The sequence below is a fragment of the Nuphar pumila genome, chromosome 2, assembly GCF_984573655.1.
Source record: "Nuphar pumila chromosome 2, dmNupPumi1.hap1.1, whole genome shotgun sequence".
NCBI lineage: Eukaryota > Viridiplantae > Streptophyta > Magnoliopsida > Nymphaeales > Nymphaeaceae > Nuphar > Nuphar pumila.
The window spans coordinates 86,661,256-86,683,425 of record NC_143250.1 but is presented as its reverse complement, the minus strand read 5'-3'; the positions used below and the strand labels follow the sequence as shown (position 1 = coordinate 86,683,425).

At 38.5% G+C, this 22,170-nt stretch overlaps 1 protein-coding gene and 1 non-coding gene across 2 annotated transcripts; one reads left to right on the top strand and one right to left on the bottom strand.

Moving 5' to 3' along the window:
* Positions 1–466: 466 nt before the first annotated feature.
* On the top strand, positions 467–14,839 carry LOC149845944 (large ribosomal subunit protein uL1-like). Its single transcript, XM_089997806.1, has 5 exons — positions 467–562; positions 882–922; positions 5,479–5,698; positions 5,852–6,223; positions 14,499–14,839. The coding sequence occupies exons 2-5, from the start codon at positions 918–920 to the stop codon at positions 14,550–14,552; spliced, it is 651 nt and encodes a 216-aa protein (XP_089853932.1). The 5' UTR covers positions 467–562; positions 882–917; the 3' UTR covers positions 14,553–14,839.
* Positions 14,840–19,973: 5,134 nt separating this feature from the next.
* On the bottom strand, positions 19,974–20,051 carry LOC149845943 (small nucleolar RNA Z247). Its single transcript, XR_016430654.1, has one exon. It is a non-coding gene; the product is annotated as a small nucleolar RNA Z247 (small nucleolar RNA).
* Positions 20,052–22,170: the final 2,119 nt, after the last annotated feature.

Genomic DNA, 22,170 nt, shown 5'->3' with positions numbered 1-22,170 from the left:
ACTGATATCAGAATCTGTTTACACGTAAAAGAGTGGATCTGGTATGAGCTTTTCACCATCGGAATGTGAAACTGAAGTCAAATCCGTTTAGCCAACATCCGACTAATCGAACATGGAATTGGCCACATCCCATCCCAATCCGAACTGTTTACATCCCTATTCTTCACCCATTAATGGATAGAGTTTGGGTCCGAAAGATTAAAAGAAAAAAAAAGTTGGACCTACGATGCAGTCTAACAGAACCCGGACCCAGATCCAAGTAGTCCACGGTCCACTAAACCATACTTGCACCATCTGAAGGGAAAATCCGACGGCTTAGATTGCTCATCTCATGCAAAAGTATGTGGCGTTAAGTGTAGTTCCGCCTATACAAGAACCTCTGCCGCCGATTTCGAGGACTACGTTCCAGATGGTATGCATATCCCAAGTACATGAGTGCGGTCCTCATCTTACCGTTTGTCGTTATCTCTTTAGGGTTTTAGCCCTAGAAAGCACGGCGGCAGTGCTACGGCGTCCCCTCTCCTTTCTCGCTCTCTCCTCCGTTCCCGCGAGGGTTTCTCCGGTACGTCTGCTCGGAAATCCTAAGAATTTTCTTCTTCTTCTTGGAAAGGGTTCTGTTGAATTCTTGTATTTCGTTTCCCGGGGAATTAGTTTTCCTCTGATTGTAGAGTTTCCCTTTTTTCTCGATCGAATCAATGCGTCGAGGGTTGTAAATTTCGGGATTTTTTCTACTTTTCATCTACTCGATGTTTTGTTTTTTTTTATTTCCTCTATTGCTAGATTCATAGATCTTTGTTATTGTTTTTTTTTCCTGAAAATGAGGACGGTGTTCACGTCGGCTCTCTGACGTGGTTTTGGTTCTTTCGTTTGCGTTTGATCAGGGCTCGAGCTGAAGTTATTGTGCAAAAGCCAGCAAGATGAGGTGCTCTGATTTTCTTTCTCAATCTTTTGCTTGATTCGGTGTTTCTTTCTTTGTTTGTTGTTTGTGTCTGCGCGCGCGCCTGCCCGCCCGCCCGGTGCTTCTCCTATTTCTCCACACGCATACACATGCGTACGTTCATTTTCATTTTCAGATGGTAGTATTATTGGGTCTAAACCGTTAAATCATTCGAAGAATTTACTGTGAGAGTTTGGTATGTGGAAAGAGCGCAATCCATTGGCCACACGCAGCGATTGAAAATGCAACATGCGATTAAACAGTTGGTTGATTCTGATAACTTTATTGAAGTGTACTATTTTTGTTATATTCCCTTGCGTCGATTTTATTTTTCGTCTGGGAAGATGAATATGTAGTTCTATCCAATAGAAGTTGTTTCTGGATCATATGGGGAAGTTTGGTTGTCGCCAAGTCTATTGAAGCTTGCGTTTCCCTTTTAGTGGTTTCTGACAGCCTCCTAATTTGATTTAATTGAGGATGGTATCTTATTCTTTTTCTTGGTTTTTCTTGTCATTGTTTACCTAATTGGAATATTGAATAAAACGTGCTTTTATTTGCAAAACGTTTCATAGCTTAGTTGCAGCACATTGTGATGCTCTAGAAATTTGTGGTTGAGAAAATTGTGAATTGAGATTCATGGGGGCATGTAGGCAAATGTCTTTGTTGGATTTTTGTTTCTCTGTGGAGAGTTGTGCTGGCCCAGCATGGTCGAAGTTGATGCTGGTGTGCATGTGTGAACCACAATTGCAGGGCGATGAATACTTCCCACTGGCTCAGAATGTATTTCACCAGAGTGATAGTATTGTCAAGCTGGCTAAGGAAGGTTAATGGAAAAGTCCATGTGGTTCAAGTTCTGTTTTGACATGATGTGCCTGTATAGGAGTGTAAACTTATCCTCCCAAGCTTTTGATAAAGCTTCCAGCAAAAGTTTGAGACAAGGAATGCAACAGAAGAGTGTGCAGCTTATTAAATCTCATTTTCTGAAGATTTAAGAAGTTGCTTAGTCTTTTATTAAACGGTTTCAATGAACAAAGATTTCTCATACTTCTTATATTTCCTTTCTTCATAGTCCTTGGCTCTCAACGTTTTGATGTAAAAAATCTACCGTGGTATGTGTTTTGAGTCCTTTTATCTAGAATTAAATAGTTATCTGTATTCCCTTTTATTTAGGTTGATCCCTTCTTCTGAAGGGTTAATCTTAGGAGAGTGGTGGTTTGGGGTAAGTATATGCATTGGTAGGATTCATCAATCAACAAGAACCAATTTACTAGAAATTATTTCTTAACAAAATTCAAAAAATGAAGTCAACTTTCATGTTTGTTTGAAAAACTTGCTTTTCAGAAAACTGCCATGGCGTAGAGATTTATACAGTTTTATCACATGTATACAGCTTGTGTCACGTCTATATGTTAGAAGAGGGGCAATTTCATGTTTTGGTTTCAACCTACAACCAAGTTGCCTCACCCAAAATGCTCTAAGATGTAATATGGTGATAAGGCAGGATACCTGCATAGAGAAACCGGGCCTGAACTGAAGAAGCATGATATTTATATAATCAAGAAGTTGAATTGCAATCTTTTTTGACATTGGTGGTTATAGAATGTGATGATATTTTCAAGAACAAACGTTGAATGCTAGGAAGAAAAGGTGAAGAACAGGAAACATAGTGAATTAGATAAACTTGAGATGTTTGAAAGTCAAAAGACGAAATTGTTTTCGAGGTAAGTATTGTGAATTAGGATTCATTTAGAGGCTCTAATTAAGTTTTAAAGAAAGGAATATCCAAATATGGGATATGGGGATTTGGGGAAGCGAGATCAGAACAATGTGATTAGAAAAAATAGATTGACTTTATTCTTTGATGAAATCTAATTGAATGCATTAAGAATATACGAAGGGTGGAGTCTAATTAAATGCGTTACAAATATATGTTTTGGTCTGATGCCATGGAAGAAATAGTGGATGAGTATAACGAAGAGGTGGCCTTTTTGGATGTCTCAGTAATTATGGTATTTGCGACGATCTAGTTATGCTTTCCAAACTTTAATTCATAAGATATTTTCTGTTATATTGTTACAAAGTACTGTGCCTCAGATAAGCGTGGTGGTTCATTATGTGTTATTTGTGATTCTAACTTGTAGTAACTTGCCCTGCTTGCGCTTCCATGAACCTAGATAAGATGGCACAGAGAATGGACGGTGGGATGGGATCCTACTACATATGAGATGCCTGGGACAATTTATGCTGAAAATTCTTGTTGAATTTCGTTGCTTTACTGGCTATACAAGGATATGCCTATGGTATCATGAGATAAAAAGCAAGTGTTGCAAATATGTGTGTGTGTGTGTGTGCATGTGCGTTTGCGCGTGTGTTTGCATGCATTTGTGAGGGTTTTTCAGGACACTATCAGTACACTAATTTGTTTTTTATCTTTTTGAGGAGCTATCTTAACATCAAAGTTGCTTGATCCTCAATACATCATCTTGTTTTTTTATTGTTTCTAAGGGTTAGAACAGTGGCATTCTTGGGGCATAACCGCGGTAAGCCAGTTATTGTTCATCCAATGGCTTGAATGATATTATTACAAATTGAATTTTCTAAAAGCGTGTTAAGTCATACTAGTAAAACCTTTTAAAATAGTAGCAATATCATGATACTATCATGAAAGCTTTTTCCAATTTAAATGAAATTATTTTGCTTTTCATTTTCAAAGTTTTAAGCATTTTATAGTTGTCTGTTATTTGTACAAATGCCAATAACCCTTTCGTTTGTAATTTTTTCTTTGTTTCATCTACTTGTTCTTTTGTAACTGCTGAGATCGTCTTCTGATGTTCCCAACAAAGCAATTTATCTTTGATTCTACCTAGGAATTTCTTGGCTGAGAAATTGCTGATAAAGATACCACTGTCTGATGTGCATACATGTCCACGTCCTGCATTTAGCGATAAGTAGTCAATCTCATGTTTAGTGTTCTGTTTGGTGATATATCTGTAATTTTTTGGTCCCCAAGTGAATTTGCGTATTCTATTGTAAAATCTAAACTGCTGACCTGCAGCTGTAGGCTGGTTGAGTTTCTCAACAGCATGAGGGTCATCTGTGTGTTGTCCATTGTTCTCTTTTAGACTTTGCTGGCCCTAGCAACCAGTCTTCTTGTCTTCCTTTGTTTAGTAGGCTGTCCAATCGAGTATCTAAAGAAATAATAAAATAGATGCTCTATTACTTGTTTTGTGAAATAATAAAGTAAAATGAAATGCACTCTTCCTCTTTGCCTGAACTTATTATTGGAAACTCCTGTGTATTCGAGAGGCTGCATATAGGTATATTATGTGTTTGGCTCCACTACTGTGGGCGCCTTCAGTATTTTCTTTCCTATTGAAATTCTTTTCTTATGAGAGAAGTTTTGTTATCTTCTGGATCAGTGGAAATAGGACTTATGTGATGCTGACCATATAGGCTAGTTAAGGCTTGATGATGATATCCCATTCTCTGAGGGTGTGCTTGATTACCTTGGATATGAGATCACATTATTGGATTTGCTGCAGGACCCATGTCAATATATAGTTTTTTTGCACACATGGATCATATATTCTTGGATCCAACATGCAAAAGTACCTGCAGATTTATGAATATCTGGCCCAAAGGGGGAGGGTCTTGCCAGAGACATGAATCTTATATTCCTCTCTCTCTCTCTCTGTCTCTCTCTCACACGCAGGGATCTTGGATCCGGTTTTAAATCCTAGGATCTGATATCCTATAATCCCCGACCCTAGGATCCAAGATCACTTTGGATCTTATTGTAATGAAATAAAGCGGAACACAAACCATAATGTGCACAAACACAAGTACAAGTCCTACAAGGAACAATACAAACAAAGGTGATACACAAGCACACAAGTGCATACAATGACTACAAAGAGCTTAAATGTATACAAGCACAAGTCCACAAAGGAACAAAACACAAGCCAATCAATGACAAATACATAAGATCACAAAAACATAAAAATAATAATCCTTTATTGAGATAGAATGCTTAGGAAAATGATTAAAGAAAATAGGGACAAAAGGTCCCTTTTATATACATTTCAAAATGGGCCAAGGAAGCCCCATATAGCTGTTGGGAGCTCCCAACGACTATAAGGGCTTTTGACTAAAAAGCCCTCAATCCTATTTCAAATGAAAAAAATAGGAATAAAATAAAAAGGCAAATCTGCCCCTAATGGGCAGTGCCTATTACATATTTACAGAATTACAAAAATACCCCTAGAGGGTATTACCTATTACAAAGGGAAGAAAAACAATTTAAAATTATATAATATATACACATACACTCATACAAATATATACTCTCATATATATATATATATATATATATATATATATGAATCAATACATTTTAATACGTATGTCCAAGGCAATCGGTCGGGGTCTTAGAATCTGACATTTCATGGAGCTGAGGTGAGTACCTCTCTTTAATATTTCTAAGTATAGTTAAATATATGGTGTACTCAAATTTCAAAGTTTTATTTTTCAATGATTTGCAGCAAGCTCCAGAGTGATGCATTAAGGGAAGCTATTACTCAGGTGGTTGGTGAATCAAGAGATAAAAAACGCAAGTTCACTGAAACAATTGAGCTTCAGATTGGTTTGAAAAACTATGATCCACAAAAAGACAAACGTTTCAGTGGATCTGTAAAGCTACCTCATATTCCCCGTCCAAAAATGAAAGTTTGCATGCTAGGTGATGCTCAGCATGTGGAGGAGGTACGTATCTTGAAGATGTTCTAATCTTCTTGGACTTAGTTAAACCCTGTTGCAAACAATACACACTTATGGTAGTACACTCAGATTCAGGACCAAAAGTTGGTTCAAATGTGCTTATTGAGTGTTCTCTTCATTTTATTTGACAAACTGCAGGCTGAGAAGATGGGACTGGATTACATGGATGTTGAAGGTTTAAAGAAGATGAACAAGAACAAGAAGTTGGTTAAGAAGCTTGCCAAGAAGTATCATGCTTTTCTTGCATCAGAAGCTATTATCAAACAGATTCCTAGGCTCCTTGGTCCAGGTCTTAACAAGGCTGGGAAGTTTCCAACCCTTGTTTCACACCAGGAGTCTCTCGAATCAAAGGTGAATGAAACCAAAGCAATGGTTAAGTTCCAACTTAAGAAGGTCCTCTGCATGGGAGTTGCTGTTGGGAATTGTGCCATGGAGGAGAAGCAGATCTTCCAGAATGTGCAACTTAGTGTTAACTTCCTTGTTTCACTATTAAAGAAGAACTGGCAAAATGTGAGTTTTTTTTTCATTCTCACTTTAAAGTTTGCATTTTTCTCATGTTCTTTTGTTGTATTGGCCTCTATGTCACATGGATACTCCATTTCCACTCCCGTTCCGTATCCCCTTATATACAAGTCATATTGGAAACTTCATATGATACTCAAAATCAGGAAATTAGGGCAAAAACCATGGAAGAAGAGAGAAATAGAAGGAGAATACAATAGAGCTTCATTTTTAAGAAACATGAAAAGCATACAGCATATATGACTTGATCCCCTTCCTTGGACTTCAGGATAAAAGTTCTTGACCTCTAACTACTTGGGGATGTCAATGGGCCGGATGTAGCCCGATATCCGACCCAAATCTGAATCCGATTAGTCAGATTTGGTAGCCAAATCCGATTAAAAATCTTATTTGGATTTGGTATTAATTTTTCATTGAGTTCGATTCTGAATCCGATTAAGTTTAAATATTGGATTTTGGACTAGTTGGATCCAAATTTGGTCCTATCTTTTTCCATCCGACTCTGAATCCGATTAAGTCAGATTAGGTAATGCGTATATCTGACCCATCGACATCCCTATAACTGCTTGACAAATTACATTGTTAACCCTAATAATAGCAATAGCAACATATACACATACAGTGGGGAAGCACAAATGAGTAGTAATACATATGATACAACTGAATTACACTATTCAACATATGACACTGTGCACTGAGAGTGCTGATTGAAAGATCAATTCTTTGGGCATGCGGTTTTGCTGCCATAGGTTGAAACATACTTGCACTTTTTGGTGCAATTGATAAAATATGTCACGTGGGTATGGGGTACAATAATAGAATTTCTGAAAAGATGAATATACATATACTTGTACAAAACCCGTGCAATGCAGAGAGAGAGAGAGAATATCCTATAGTTCTGAACAATAACTAAGCATTAGGAATCATATGCTTTTGACAACGCAACGAGCAAAAAGATAGCTGCCCGTCTGTATTAACAGCTACAGAGTTACATCCAATCACAAGGTGACTTGGAGGGGTAGCTGTAGGCACTAGTCCAGGTATGATGAGTGCTTGTTGTGCGTCCTAAGGGTTGGATTGCATAGGCATGGCAAGCTGCACATTAGGCTGGCCTGCAGAGGCTATGCATGCTCTGGAAGAGATGCACATGCATCTTAGTTGTCATATGCGCTAGGCGGAGCCTAGGTGGTGAGCCCTTAAAAAGGCTTAGCTGGGGCCTAGGCGGTATGCCAAATAAAAAACATAATAAGAAACATGTATACAACATAAAATCAATTAACAATAGGCAATAGACAAATAATATGTCGTTGAACACTGGAAAACAATTATATTACATAACCTTAGCCTGCTCAAACAAATTAAGAATAAATTAACAATTGAATAAACAAACCATACAACTAACAATGTGAATGAACAACAACAACAACAACAACAACAACAACAACAACAACTACTACTACTACTACTACTACTACTACTACGCCTTCATCCCAAAACAATTGGGGTCGGCGATATGAACCAACAAAGAAAATCATTCTGGGTCTTCCACATGAATCCTTCTCCTCCATTCATTTCTATCCAATGCCATGTCCTCGGTGAGGTTCAAAGCATTCATATCCTTTCCTATCACCTCCATCCATGTCTTCCTAGGCCTACCCCGACCTCTTTTAACTAATATATTTTCCCATTTCTCCATCCTTCTAACTGGAGCATCATTAGGCCTTCGTCGAATATGTGCAAACCACCGTAAACGATTCTCTCTCATTTTATTTTCAATGGGTGCACCACCTACCTTCTTACGTATCTCCTCGTTCCGAATCTTATCTTTTATTGTATTTCCACACATCCATCTCTGCATACGCATCTCAGCTACACTCATTTTTTGAATATGATGTCTCTTGGCAGCCCAACATTCCGTACCATATAGTAAAGCGGGCCTAATAGTCGTCCTATAAAACTTTCCCTTCAACCGCAATGACATTCTTCGATCGCACAACACTCCAGTTGCACTCTTCCATTTCATCCACCCAACCTTTATCCTATGATTTACATCTCCATCAATTTCTCCATTCTTTTGAATGATAGATCCCAAATATTTGAAAGAATCATCCACCGGTATTTCTTGCTCACCAAGCTTCACTACACTCCCATCTCTATTTTGTTGCTTACTAAATCGACATTCCATGTATTCTATCTTACTCTTACTCAACTTAAAACCTCTTGCTTCCAATGTTTGTCTCCATAATTCTAACTTAGCATTAACCCCAGCTCTAGACTCATCAATCAAAACAATATCATCAGCAAACAACATACACCACGACACATTTTCTTGAATTGATCTCGTAAGTTCATCCATCACTATAGCAAATAGGAAAGGGGTTAAAGCAGATCCTTGATGTAACCCAACCGTTATAGGAAAATTGGTTGTCACCCCTCCACAAGTGCGGACATTGGTTACTACTCCTTCATACATATCTTTAATTATACTAATGTACTTGAGAGAAATACCTTTCTTCATCATTGTCCACCAGAGAACGTCCCTAGGTACTCTATCGTAAGCCTTCTCCAAATCAATAAAAACTATATGCAAATCTTTGTTCCTCTCTCTATTTCTCTCAATAAGTTGTCTAAGAAGATGTATAGCTTCCATAGTAGATCTTCCAGGCATAAAACCAAATTGATTCTCCGATATCATGACAATCTTCCTCAACCTAGACTCAATCACCCTCTCCCAAAGTTTTATTGTATGACTCATGAGTTTTATACCACGATAGTTTGTGCAATCTTGTATATCACCCTTATTCTTATATAGAGGCACCAAAGTACTCTTCCTCTACTCATTAGGCATCTTATTTGTCCGCCAAATCTTGTTAAAAAGATTTGTCAACCATTCTAAACCTTTCTCTCCCAAGCATTTCCAAGCCTCGATAGGTATACCATCTGGGCCAACTGCCCTTCTTGATTTCATTTTCTTCAAAGCCTCTGCAATTTCTTTCTTTTGAATCTTGCGCATGAAGTCACGATTCATCTCATGAAAAGGAATAGAAAAGTCTCCAAGATCCTGAGCATGACTTTCATTAAATAGCTTATCAAAATAATCTTTCCATCTCTCCTTAATCTCCTCATCTTTGACTAAAACCCTTTGCGTTTCATCTTTGATACATCTAACCATACCCAGATCCCTCGATTTCCTATCTCTCATTTTTGCAATCCTATAAATATCCTTCTCACCCTCTTTGGTATCCAATTTGTCATAAACCTCCTTATATACCTTATCCCTCGCGTTCCGAACTATTTTTTTAGCTTCCTTCTTTGCTATCATATACTTCTCCAAATTTTCATTATCACGACTTTTACTTAGATTTCTATAACACTCTCTTTTAACCTTAATAGCTAATTTGACATCCTCGTTCCACCACGATGTATCCTTACCTAGCGGTGCACCGCCTTTAGACTCACCCAATACTTCCTCCACCTTTCTCATGCCACCCGCTATCTTATTCCACATAGATTCTGAATCCTCCTCGAGACACCAATCAACTTCCTTAACTACCCGCTCTACAAACATTCCTTGTTTAGCTCCTTTCAGTGCCCACCACTTAATTCTAGGATCTATCCTATGTCTATCCCTTTTGCGACATTGTCTAATTCTAAGATCTAAAATTAAGACTTTATGTTGTGTAGCTACACTTTCTTCCGGTATAACCTTACAATCGATGCAACAACCCCTATCTCTCTTTATAAGTAGGAAAAAATCTATCTGACTCGTATTAACCCCACTTTTAAATGTTACTAGGTGAGACTCCCTCTTCCTAAACCAAGTGTTTGCTAAGATCATATCATAGGACAAACCAAAATCTAAAATCCTTTCTCCACTATCGTTTCTTTCTCCTATACCATAGCCTCCATGGATATTCTCAAATCCATCCCTACTAATGCCTACATGCCCATTAAGGTCACCGCCGATGAAAAGCCTTTCTCCATAAAATATCCCTTGTACTACTCCATCTAAATCTTCCCAAAATTGACGGTTAGTGGAATCATCTAAACCTACTTGAGGTGCATAAACACTAATAATTATTAATAATATCCGTACCTAATACTAATTTAATAAGTAAAATCCTATCACCCTTCCTACGGACCTCAACTACATTATCTATAAACTCACGACTCATAACAATCCCTACTCCATTCCTATTCCTATTTATTCCTATATACCAAATCTTATATCCCCAAGGTTCTATCACTTTTGCTTTCTCACCTACCCATTTGGTCTCTTGTAGACATAAAATATCAATCTTTCTCCTACACATAACATCTACTAACTCTACCAACTTACCAGTTAAAGACCCTATGTTCCAAGTGGCTAACCTAATTTTATGGTCTTGGACTAACTTCTTTACCCCCACCCGTCCAACAAAGTGAGGGAACCCTTGCCTATTTGACACCACACCCGGGCGCCGGTGTGACGCGTCGCTTCCGGGCAACGACCTAGCAACCTTGCCCATTTATCACTGCCTCCGGGCCTATAGAGTACAGCGCGTCGCTCAGTAGGGAACGCCCCAACGAAATTCTCATATTGGTTCATATTCATATGGTATGTCTAAGTTTTTATACTGGTTGTCACAGGCCTACCGCAACCCTCCTCCTTTATCCGGGCTTGGGACCGGCAGTGTATAACTAAACAGTTATAACAATGTGAATGAACAATGCACAAAAAATAAAATCATGTATACAAAAAAACTAACTACAACAATAATAGACATAATACAAGCAATAGACAAATAATGTCTTTTTCTTCTTCTTCTCAACAATATACATAATACAAGCAATAGACAAATAACAATTCTTCTTCTCCTTCTTCTTCTCGAAGAAGAAGAAGAAAACAAATGATGTCTTTTAAAAAAAAAGCCTAGGCTCTAAAAAAAGCTTAGGTGGTCCAAGCCTAGCCGGTAGTATAGGGCACCACTGCCCAAACCTGGTTGCCCAGGCCGTGGGGATGCCCCTAGGTGCTGCCTTTGACAACTAAGGCATGCATGGATTGAGAGTGTTGCATATAGGGATGTGTAGACTGGTGCAGGAGGATCATGTTCTTTGTAGGCAACATTGGGAATGACACTTGCACATTGCAGCATGCTGTTCAAGGTTGTGGGTTACATGGGCTGGGATGTGGTTTGTATTGGCCAGGGCCAGGGGACAATTGTACTATACTCCTTGTAAATTGGTATACACGGGGCCTGTATACATCACCCACCAGACCCTTGAGGGTAAACAGTGAAGCTGCAGGGGTATAGTCAATAAAGTGGGCCTGTATGCTCTTATACCCTTTCTTGCGCCTTAGTGTAAGTGAGTGGCTTCATGTGGGTTAGTCCCCGGTCCCTTTCTCCTTGGTCCCTTGCAGTTTGGCCTCAAACACCCTAGCGCAGGCCATCCCTTGTCTTAGCCATTGTGTGGGAAGGTGTAGGCTGCTCCTTTTGCCAGTGTTGAACACTCAAGCCGCACAGGCGCAAAGAAAAAAAATAAAACTGTTAACATCAAGCTACTGAAACTATCAACATTTCTCCCACTTACCATTTTAAGTTTAGAAAACTTTAAATTCCTACAATGTTTGCCGAGTTGTTGCAAATAAAATCCATGGCCATGAATCTACTCACCTGTACAAAAGAAAAGGAAAAACTTCAAATCATTGTAGTAATTTGAACATTTCTCAGGTGCTTATTATTATCTAGTAGCCAAGCAGGCAGATAACTCTCCAGTGGGATTCATACTCTAGATCAAAACTGAATTTTACAACTGTGATGAAACTAAATGAAGTAAATGATCTCTTTGTTAGATCCTTCTTTCAGAATTCAGAAACTAAATTAATGCAAACCAAAAAGTCATACTATAGTAGGACACATGCGTCTGCAACAACCATGCAATCACCCATATGTGCATCCTTGTTGTCAATCTTGAACTTAACACACATTTCTTTATGTTGCTTTCCAACACATCAAATATGTTAGCAAAATCTTTAGGCTGCATTACCCATATGTGCATCCTTGTTGTCAATCTTGAACTTAACACACATCTCTTTATGTTTCTTCACTTAACACACCAAATATGTTAGCAAAATCTTTAGACATGTGTCGGGTTCATCTATAACTAATTCCAACCCAAAGACACACATAAACAAGATCCAACTTTAAGCTAAAAGAAAGCATTATCGTCATTCTTCTCTGCCACATAACCATTGTTAATGCTTCTCATGGCATTCAAACACTTCATCAAAGCATGCCCATTTAACAGAGACACCTTAGAATGTGTGCTTCGATGCACCCACTTATCCAGAAATCAAGGGCTTGTATGGGTAATCTACAGAGACCCCCAACTTATCCCACTTTTCTAGGACAAAGGAGTTCATCCAAAACCCTTCCTGTACTCTAACCACATATACAAATCCAGAGAAGAGAAAAGGGGGAAACACTAGGAAAAGAGAAAAAGGAATTACCATGTCAATATCAGAGCTACTCCTTCCCAGAGAGTTGATCCATCCCGTCTTTCACCTCTGTAGCTTGCCTTGGGGGTTGGCTGGCATGTTCAATGGTGTGTTGGGTAAATAGAGAGACCAAGTAGGGGAAAAGGAGCATTGATGATTCATAGGAACTCTTCATGCACTTTCAATTTCCAACATAAATTTTGAAGGTGAAATATAGAAATCTTAATGAGCACACTTACATGGAGAGAGAGAGAGAGAGAGAGAGAGAGAGAGAGAGAGAGAGAGAGAGAGAGAGAGAGCAAACCAACCTTTGATGAAATGCTCCACAGAAAAGAGAGAAGTGGGGAGTTGAACCAGAGATTACGTTGGGAAGGGAGATGAGTGCGGGACCAAGAAGGGAGGGAGTATTAATGCATTTTATGATGGTCAAGACATAAAAATTAAAAACATATAATAATTTTTTTATTGGCTTTAAACAGGGGCTTCAGTCATGGTTCCTTCCCAAACATTGGGACTCATATATATATATATATATATATATATATATATATATATACACCATATGGTGGTACACACTCTTGTTTCCATATATCTAATGATGAAATGGTAAATCTAACTATACAGATGTGTTTATCATTGATTTATTTACTATATTAAATGGTTTCATCATGTTTAATAAACCATAAAATTATATTTTTGAGACAATGAAAATCAACAGTTCACAATTCTATGGGTGGTTTAAAATTGGTATAAATATCATATTTGAGTCAACTTTGACCAATGAAACTAATAAATAGAATATGTTAAACATGATCCTACGGTTAGATTTGGTTTTGGAGCTTAGATCTAAGTATATCAAGTGTACCACCACAGAAGTACTCTATATGTGACCCGTGTACCCATCTTTTATAACCCTTGTCATTATACACACACACACCCGCACACCCACATACATGCAAAAGTTCACAACCACAGAAGTACTCTATATGTGACCCGTATACCCATCTTTTGTTGCATTTTGGAAGATGCTCTAGGTATGAATATATAGATTGTCAATCACAAACTGAAAATGTAAATTGCATCAATTTATGTAGTTAACTAACACTAATTGATCATAGGATGGACAAAATGGGTTGAGTTAACTAACACTAATGATCAACAGATATACAAAATAGTAGATACTTCTGATGTCGATCTTAGGCTAAATATTGATTGAATCATAGGATGGACAAAATGGGTTGAGTTAAGTTTGAAATCAATATGACCCATACCCAGGAGTACCTAGTACCTCTATGGTATGCATAGGTACGACACCATGTGGGGCACGGTATAAGTACCCATGTTACATCTGATAAAATGTTTTATGGTCTTATTGCTTATATGAGTCAACACTGCCTTTCTTGTTGCTATTGTGATTGTCATTATCCTCATTGTTGATTTCTTCATTTACAGATTACTTAAATTTCTCTGTGGTCCACATCCTGATTTTTAAGGAAAATACCTTTTCAATGTTTGTGAAGTGTATCGTGCCTCATTCTTCAGCTCTTCCCGAGGAATTAAAAAAATAATCCTCAGCTCTCAGAAGAATTAAAATTAATAACCCTCAACTGTCCCAGAAGAACTAAAATTTAGTAACCCTATTGATCGTAATGTTTATGTGGTGTTCTCTGACGAGCCTCGCTCTACATTCCAGTTAATGATAGATCCTTTCTGTTGGAGCTGCTTGTAAAAGTTTTATATATCTTTCTCAGGAGCTCAATCGTTTTCCTTTGGTTGGTTAATTAGGTGAGGTGCTTGTACCTGAAGAGTACCATGGGAAGGGCAAATAGAGTATTCTAAATGGTGCATCTGGTCTCCTGCACAATTTGTTGGTCGTTCCTCCCAGGCAAAAAGCACCTACTTCAGTGAATGAGAAGTTTCTGTCCATTCACCTTTTCTGCAGCTTTCTTTTCTCACACAGTAGGTGAATTATTTTCTTTTTGTTTGTTCCCTTCAAATGATTTTGCTCTTTGAGACAGGATAGTTTAGATTTCTTGGCTTTAGCTGATGGGTAGTCAGATTAAAATGGAGGAACTTATTGTGATATTGCTGAACTAATATTTGCTAGAGATCGAAATTTTGTAGCATTTGCTATTTGCTGCCTGCACAGTATATGTTTGTCAACTCTTTGCTGCAGTTCATTATAAAAAAGATTTGGTGCTTTTCATTATTTTCTCTTTTGGGCGTCTGTTCTATAGAATACTTTTTGTATAGGTAATTAGGTACTGCTGGTCCCTGGATGCAAATGACACTTTTTGTCAATCCGTTTCCATGCAAATGCACAGTTTTTTGTTAATCCAGTGTCCATTTTTAGCCATTTGATTAGTCTGTTGACGTTCCAACGAGAAAATTGGAAAGTCCAAGCCCATTTCCAGCCAAATATTGAGAGAGAGAGAGGTTTGTGAAGACCCGCCAAAGTTGAAGTTGGTGTTTTTTGCTTAATTGGAACTTGTATGTGTTTTTCATGCATTAGTAGAAATGTATTATATGAAGTATTTTTCATGTTCAGATGTTATTTTAGAGGTAAAAAATTAGCTGCTCATCCCCCACCAAAACTTGATAGAAGTTCACGTTTTTCATCAAATGGACGTTGTCCAAAGCATGTTTTCTAGTAAATAAACAATGACATGCATCCTACAGGTTCAGACTAATAAAAAAATATTTGCAATTATGTATTTTTTGCGGGGCCTTTGCAGGTCTTAATGAAAATGGGTCTTAAGGAACAAATTCCGCACACACACACAAAGGTTTTTCCGACGTTTGGCATGCTTTATCAATTGCATTCCAAATGCTTGCAACTTCTAGTTGTACGTACTGTTAACTTGGGGGGCCGGACACCTACCTGTACAAATAACAAAAGATACATATCTGTTGCTGAAGTAACCACTGGGGTGGTTTATCTTCTCATATACGAGATGTGCCTATATATGAGATGTGCCTAATGTAGCAAGGTTATATGCTACATATTACTGTGTTGATCATCTATCTTGTTGTGCTGCCTGAATTATGATAATGATATCTTGCTGCGATGATTCTGCAATAATTTGCAGTATTGAAGGAATGAGACATAATATGTGCGGCCGTAGATCCCTGTGTATACGTGTTATAGGCTTTATGGACATTCCCTGTTTTGAGAGATGCCAAACAGTAGTACACTAGGCCCTTGTGATGGTTTATAGTGTTCAGCTATCGCTTTTTTGCTTTGTCATTCGTGTTAGCCTACCCTTGCCAATAGCTTGGAATTCTTAGATGTCTCTGAATTGTGAGGGTGGATTTCATGGGAATGGAGTGGATCCTAAGGTTGGTTGAGATCCTTCGGACAGTGCTGCATCTTAGAAGTTGGTTAATTTAATGTTCTTTTAATGAAAAAATTTAATGTTGACCACGATCATGAGAATTGTGTTCCACTTTTTTTGCATGAATGAATTCATGGTATTATGATTGTCAATTACCTCCCAATAACTGCTACTATATTCAAAAGATTCTTCACATGCCAGCGTGCAGTTTGTTTCATCTTCAACTACTTAATGTTGCAAAGTTTAAGATACTCCCCATTCGTGCACTCTAACATCATGGGATTGGGGTTGTTAAATCCTTAATGAATACTGCTTACCTTTGAGATTGTGCGGATCACCTTCTCTTTTTCTTTTAGTGAAACTGTGCATCATGGGAGTCATCTTTCTTGATGGCTTTTGTGGAGTGTGGACTAGTTTTTGTTTTTTGAAAGTCAAGCTGGGGTTAGGCAGACCCCACCAGTTATTATTCAACGTACCACTGTGTTTTGAACCTGCAACGTCTCACCACAAGGAGACGTGCACTGACAGTTCCTACCAACAAAGCTGGTCTTAGTTGTTTGGGGTGGCCGACTGAGTATGACAGTTACATTTCGTCCATGCGTTGCCACGCCTCGATATTGAAATAAAACAAAAGATGCCCTTTATGCGTAGAACAAAAAAGCTTGAATGGTTCATGAAATGCATCTGCTCCCACAAAATAAGCCTTTGGTAGGAGCAGCTAGTGCACGTCACCTTGTGTTGGGACGTTGCAGGTTCAAAATCCAATGGTATAGTTGTATAACTGGTAGGGGTCGGCCTAGCCCCAGCTTGCGTTGCATAAAAGAAGTCTTTGGTTACATTGTTTCCACCAAAAATTGTTCAGTCAGTAAATCTTATTACTCTTACATTCTCGGCTAAAACCGACCGCATCTATGGATTTATCATGGTTAATTTATTTTAGAGCATGTTTTGAATTAACAAGTTTAAATATTTAAATATATTCTACACAAAAAATGAACGGTCCAGATTGCACCTAAATGTAATTATAGAAAAAGGTGTTTCACTACCAAATTGTTAGATTAAAAACATGATTTGCATTAAATAAGCAATTTCAGTTCATCCACACGGTCCGATCTGCTTGAAAGTCCATGAGAAGGTTCGATTGAAGCCATTAATACTGTATGCACATCCACAACAATGACTGACATACACACTCATGTGCGCACGTGTGTGAACTGTGACGTAAGCCAAGCCATTAGTACAGTCCTATCTAGTAGGAAGCCAAGATGCAAGCTGTGTTTATTCATCCATAACATAAAATCTGGTTGCAGTGTTGTCTGCTGTTTCTTTAAAGTTCTTGCAAAACTCATTTATTCATTACATTCATCGATTGTGCACAATCCAAAGTGTATTTCTCACTAAGCAGGTTGCTAACATGTCCAATAAATAATGCTAAAGGAACATGTCTGGCTAGATCAATACAAAGAAGAGCCCGTGCGTTATGATGCTTCAGAACCGCAAATAGATTTTATATTATACATGACCTAATCTAACACCCTCCGTTCAGCATTGTCCAGTTTCAGGCACCTGGAGTTCTAGACGATCATTACTTAACATGGATGTGATTAAGTGAAAAACCTTCTGACTAATGGAACGACGGTTTTCCTTTTAGTATGACAGGCAGCTACATGGACTATTTAGGGATGGCAGTGGATCGGGGAAAATGGGGCCCCACCCCGCATCGCCGCGTTTGGACCGGGGATGGAGGACTTGAAACGGGGATGGAGGTTAAAATCAAAACACGTGCCGGGATGGACTTACACTTTTCCCCGCCTAGCCCCGTCCCCGTTTCCAATCCCTTCCTTGCCCCGCCCCGCCCCATCCTCAATCCTTCTTTAGTGATGACAGTGGATCGAGGGGAAACATGGCCCCACCTCACCCCATTTGGACCAGGGATGGAGGACATGAAACGGGGATGGAGGTTAAAATCAAGACTCGTGCGAGGATGGATGCAGGGATGGAAGGCAGGATTTTGAGACGGGATGGGAGTGGAGACCTTGACCCCCGCCCACGCCTCCAGTCAACTGCCATCCCTAGGACTATTCTTACTACCCATGTTTGAGCAATGTGTTTCCATGGCCAGTTAACCAAAAACATCCTTGCCGCTGAAGCCCCCAATCATGCCTTTAATTCCACCTCACACGGTGCCTTTCTTCATTTGATAAAACCTAAAGTCATGATTGTGGTGTTGTGAAATGGGTGTGACCTTGTTCATAAAACGACACAAGGAAGCAACACCAACACACAAAGAAAGGCTCACAATATACATGGATTTACGTCCACAGAAAAACTCTCAATTCTTGACATGTTTGAGAGCATAGGGTTATTATTATTATTATATATGAATATCTATAATTGATGATACACTTTCCTCATTGGATCTCAAATTAACTCTTTCTTTAGATGTCCTTCCCTCTATGGCTTTATTGGATAGGTCCTTATCTTCATTAGAGGTGACCACCTCTATTGATTTGGATACCGACTTGGACTCTATAGCATTGGAGGATTTGGATCTGGATATAGTAGGTGTGACCCAACTATGTGAGACCTGAGCTTGTTCTCTAACAGCCCCCGTTAAGTTCAAGGGGACTGAAAGCACATTGAACTTTCTGTGGAGATCATGATGATGCAGAGCAATAAGAGGTTTAGTCAGGACATCCACAAGCTCATCCTTGGAAGAAATATGTCTGTTTCTTCGCTATCTTGTCTCGAACAAAATGCATGTCTATTTCAATATGTTGGATCCTCTTATGAAATATAGGGTGAACTGCAAGGAATGAAGCTCCCACATTATTACACCAAATCACGGGAATATCATCCTGCTAAACTCCAAGTTCTTGAAGGAGATATTGTAACCACGTTAACTCAGCAGTTATATTGGCAATGACACAATATTCTGATTCCGTACTGAATGTTGAGACACTAGACTATTTCTTGGAGTTTCAAGATATTAAATTGGACCCAAAGAATACAGCATAACCTTCTCTAGATTTTCTATCATCTGGACACCTTGCCCAGTCAACATAAAAATAAGCAGAAAGATTCATATGTGAGGATGGATTAACCAAAAATCCATAATGAATAGTGTCCTTAAGATATTTAAGAATGTGTTTGATAGGTGCCCAATGAACATCCGTAGGTGAGTACATGTACTGACACTCAATTTAAGACAGGAGCTTCATGAGCAAGAATAAGAGACCAATACTCCTTTGGCATTGTTTCATGCCACTTTGGGATTTGGTAGGCCTGTTTGAAGGTTAAGGGCTCATGATCTTGTAGAACAGTTAGGAGAGCCATGGGAATAGGGTATTTGGTAGTTTAAAACACTTTGGATCTTAAGGTACTGTCTTGAAATCTAGTGATCATATGATGTGTTCAGAAAAGACATGAGAGGTGTAGGTTCATGATTAGCACTAACTTCTCCTGGGCTGTAGGCATCTAAAAATAATTGTTGACTATTTTTAGTTGGTTGGTGACTTGATGTAGGAGAGGACAAAGGAGTGTTGAAGACTGTAAACTATACTCATATGTTGGGGAACAACTACAGGTGAAGAGATAACGACTGGAGTTTGAGCTATTGAGGGTGTACCTTAAAGAGGTTTGTTAGGAGCTTTGAAAGTAAAACTGTTTTCGTCTCAAACACATGGCACGAAACAATTATTTTCCTAGTATTCAAATTGAGACAATAATACCCATAATGTTGAACAACATAACTGATGAAGACACACATTTCAGATCGAAGATCCATCTTATGTTTATGGTAGGGTCTCATAAATCTCCTTAAGATGTGCCTCTCAAAAAACAAAAAGATTTCCTTAAGATGTGGTTCTTGCATGAGTAGAAGACTGTTTAATTCGGACAAGGTGACCGGATTAGATCTTGTCTCAATCGAGGTATTAAACGCAGAATATTCATGAGCCAGACCTCTAAGAATTTGTAAGATCATATCATTTTCATCAATGGGTTTCGATGCTACAACCAGTTGATGGGCAATAGCATGTGTGTGCTGAAAATACTCATCTATTGTTTTGTCACCTTTCTTAAAGTCCTAACTTTAGGTTCTTAAGAAAGGTGAACAAACAAGCCTGAAACATTATTTGTCTGTAAAACTATCTACGAACAATTATAAAATGTGAGGATCACATTTTATCCCATTATTGAAGAGTTACAACTTGATGGCACAAAACCCTGCCCAAATGAGTACCTGATTGATCTTGGGAAAAAGGCTGAGAAAAACTCTGAATACATTAAATGGGAATACATAGATCAACTGCTACTGGGCTGGATACTATCATCCCCATCTGACACTATGCATTGTCAAGTGGTTGGGTTAAAAACATCATATAGCGTGTGGAACACCCTCAGAAAAATGTATGCTGCCCACTCTAGAGCTAGAGTGCAACAACTCAAGTCCCAATTACAAAATTTGAAAAAGAGACCGGATAATATCTCAACTTATTTTCATAAAGCCAAAAGTATAGCCCAATAACTTGCCATGATGGGCAAACATATTTCTGATGAGGATCTAAACATGCACATCCTTGCAGGCCTTCCCATGAGTGAATAAGAATCCTTGAGGATGGTCCTGAACACTAGAGAAGATCCCATCACTCCTAAAAACATGCTGGGCATCTATGTCACATGGGTGCGGGTGCGGCACTTTCAAAAAACTTGGGTGCGGCAAAAATCTAAAAAATTATATATATATATATAAAGTCCAAAAGTTGTACATAAATGACCCTGGATGCGTTGACTGCACCCAGGGTCAGGTTGACCGCATCGAGTGCGGGTGCGGCATCTAGTTGGAGAGTCCCTGTGACATAGCTGGGCATGCTGTTAGTCCATGAAGCTCAGTTGCAAGAGCTTGAAGACATTGAACCGCCTGGCCAATTTGACCAATAAAATACCCAATCAGGGGCAGCTAATGAGAGGTATTGGCACTCAAAATCAGTTTAACCCCTCATGAGGCAGAGGTGGGGGGCAATACTATAATCGATCCGGCCAAAATCATGGGTTTTGTGGTCGTACTACATGCCAAGCCATGATGCTCTCCAATGCAAAGCCTTCAAGTTTCAGAGAGATCTTGTGAACCTGAAAACATATAATGCAACTATGATGAATAATATTAACAGTGATGCATGGTTTCCTGGTGCAACTCACCATGTCACTATTGATCTGAATAATCTATCACTTCAGTCAGAATATTAAGGCAACAAACACATCAAAATTGGTAATGGCTCTAGCTTGCAAGTTAAGAATATTGGTAGTTCAGTTCTCCGCACCTCAGATTCTAAATCTATTATAAATGATATTATGCATGTTCTTGCCATTACTCAAAATTTATTATATGTTCAAAAGTTTGCTAAGGACAATGATGTATTCTTTGAATTTCATCGTGATTGTTGCCATGTTAAGGTTCACAAAATGAAGAAATCAGTGTTGCATGGTACAAATGATCAAGGGCTATACAAATTGGACGTCCCTAAAAAGCATGGTAGATTGGGTGAAGTGTCTGCATATATTGAAGAATGAGCATCCATTGAACAATGGCATAAACAGATGGGACATTCCTCTTTTCGCATAGTTCAATAGCTTTTAAATACATATAATTTGTGAACTTAAATTTTTGGTTTTAAATTTCTTAAAAACTTTAGTTTGTTCGAGCTGATGATTATATTAGCTTTTCAATAGATTAATTAAGATAAAACTAAAAAATCTGGATTTACACTGATTTATTTATCTAATTATTTCTTAAAAATTTGTAGGTCTTACATAGCTACAATGGTTTCAGGAGCGATAAATTGTGCCTTCAAAGGAGAAAGGCTGAAGTTAGTATGGTTTAGAAATTATCATGACCTCACAACGGTGAGGAGAATGAATGACAAACTACCATATGCTGGAGAAAATGCCAGTAGTACCTGGGAGAAAAATCTGAGAGCATTCTTGCTCTACTTCTTCTGCACATGCCTATTCATTGACAGTGGTGGAAAGTCTATACATAGTTCCTATGTTAATATGGTAGCAATCTTGGATTGTGTCGATGAATACACATAGGGAGCAACTGCGCTTGCACACCTTTATGC

What these genes read in the sequence shown, in the direction of transcription:
- LOC149845944 (XM_089997806.1), top strand. An exon ending in ATGCTCAGCATGTGGAGGAG is followed by an intron (nt 5,699 to 5,851) that starts GTACGTATCTTG and finishes GACAAACTGCAG; the next exon opens with GCTGAGAAGATGGGACTGGA. An exon ending in TAAAGAAGAACTGGCAAAAT is followed by an intron (nt 6,224 to 14,498) that starts GTGAGTTTTTTT and finishes TTGGTTAATTAG; the next exon opens with GTGAGGTGCTTGTACCTGAA.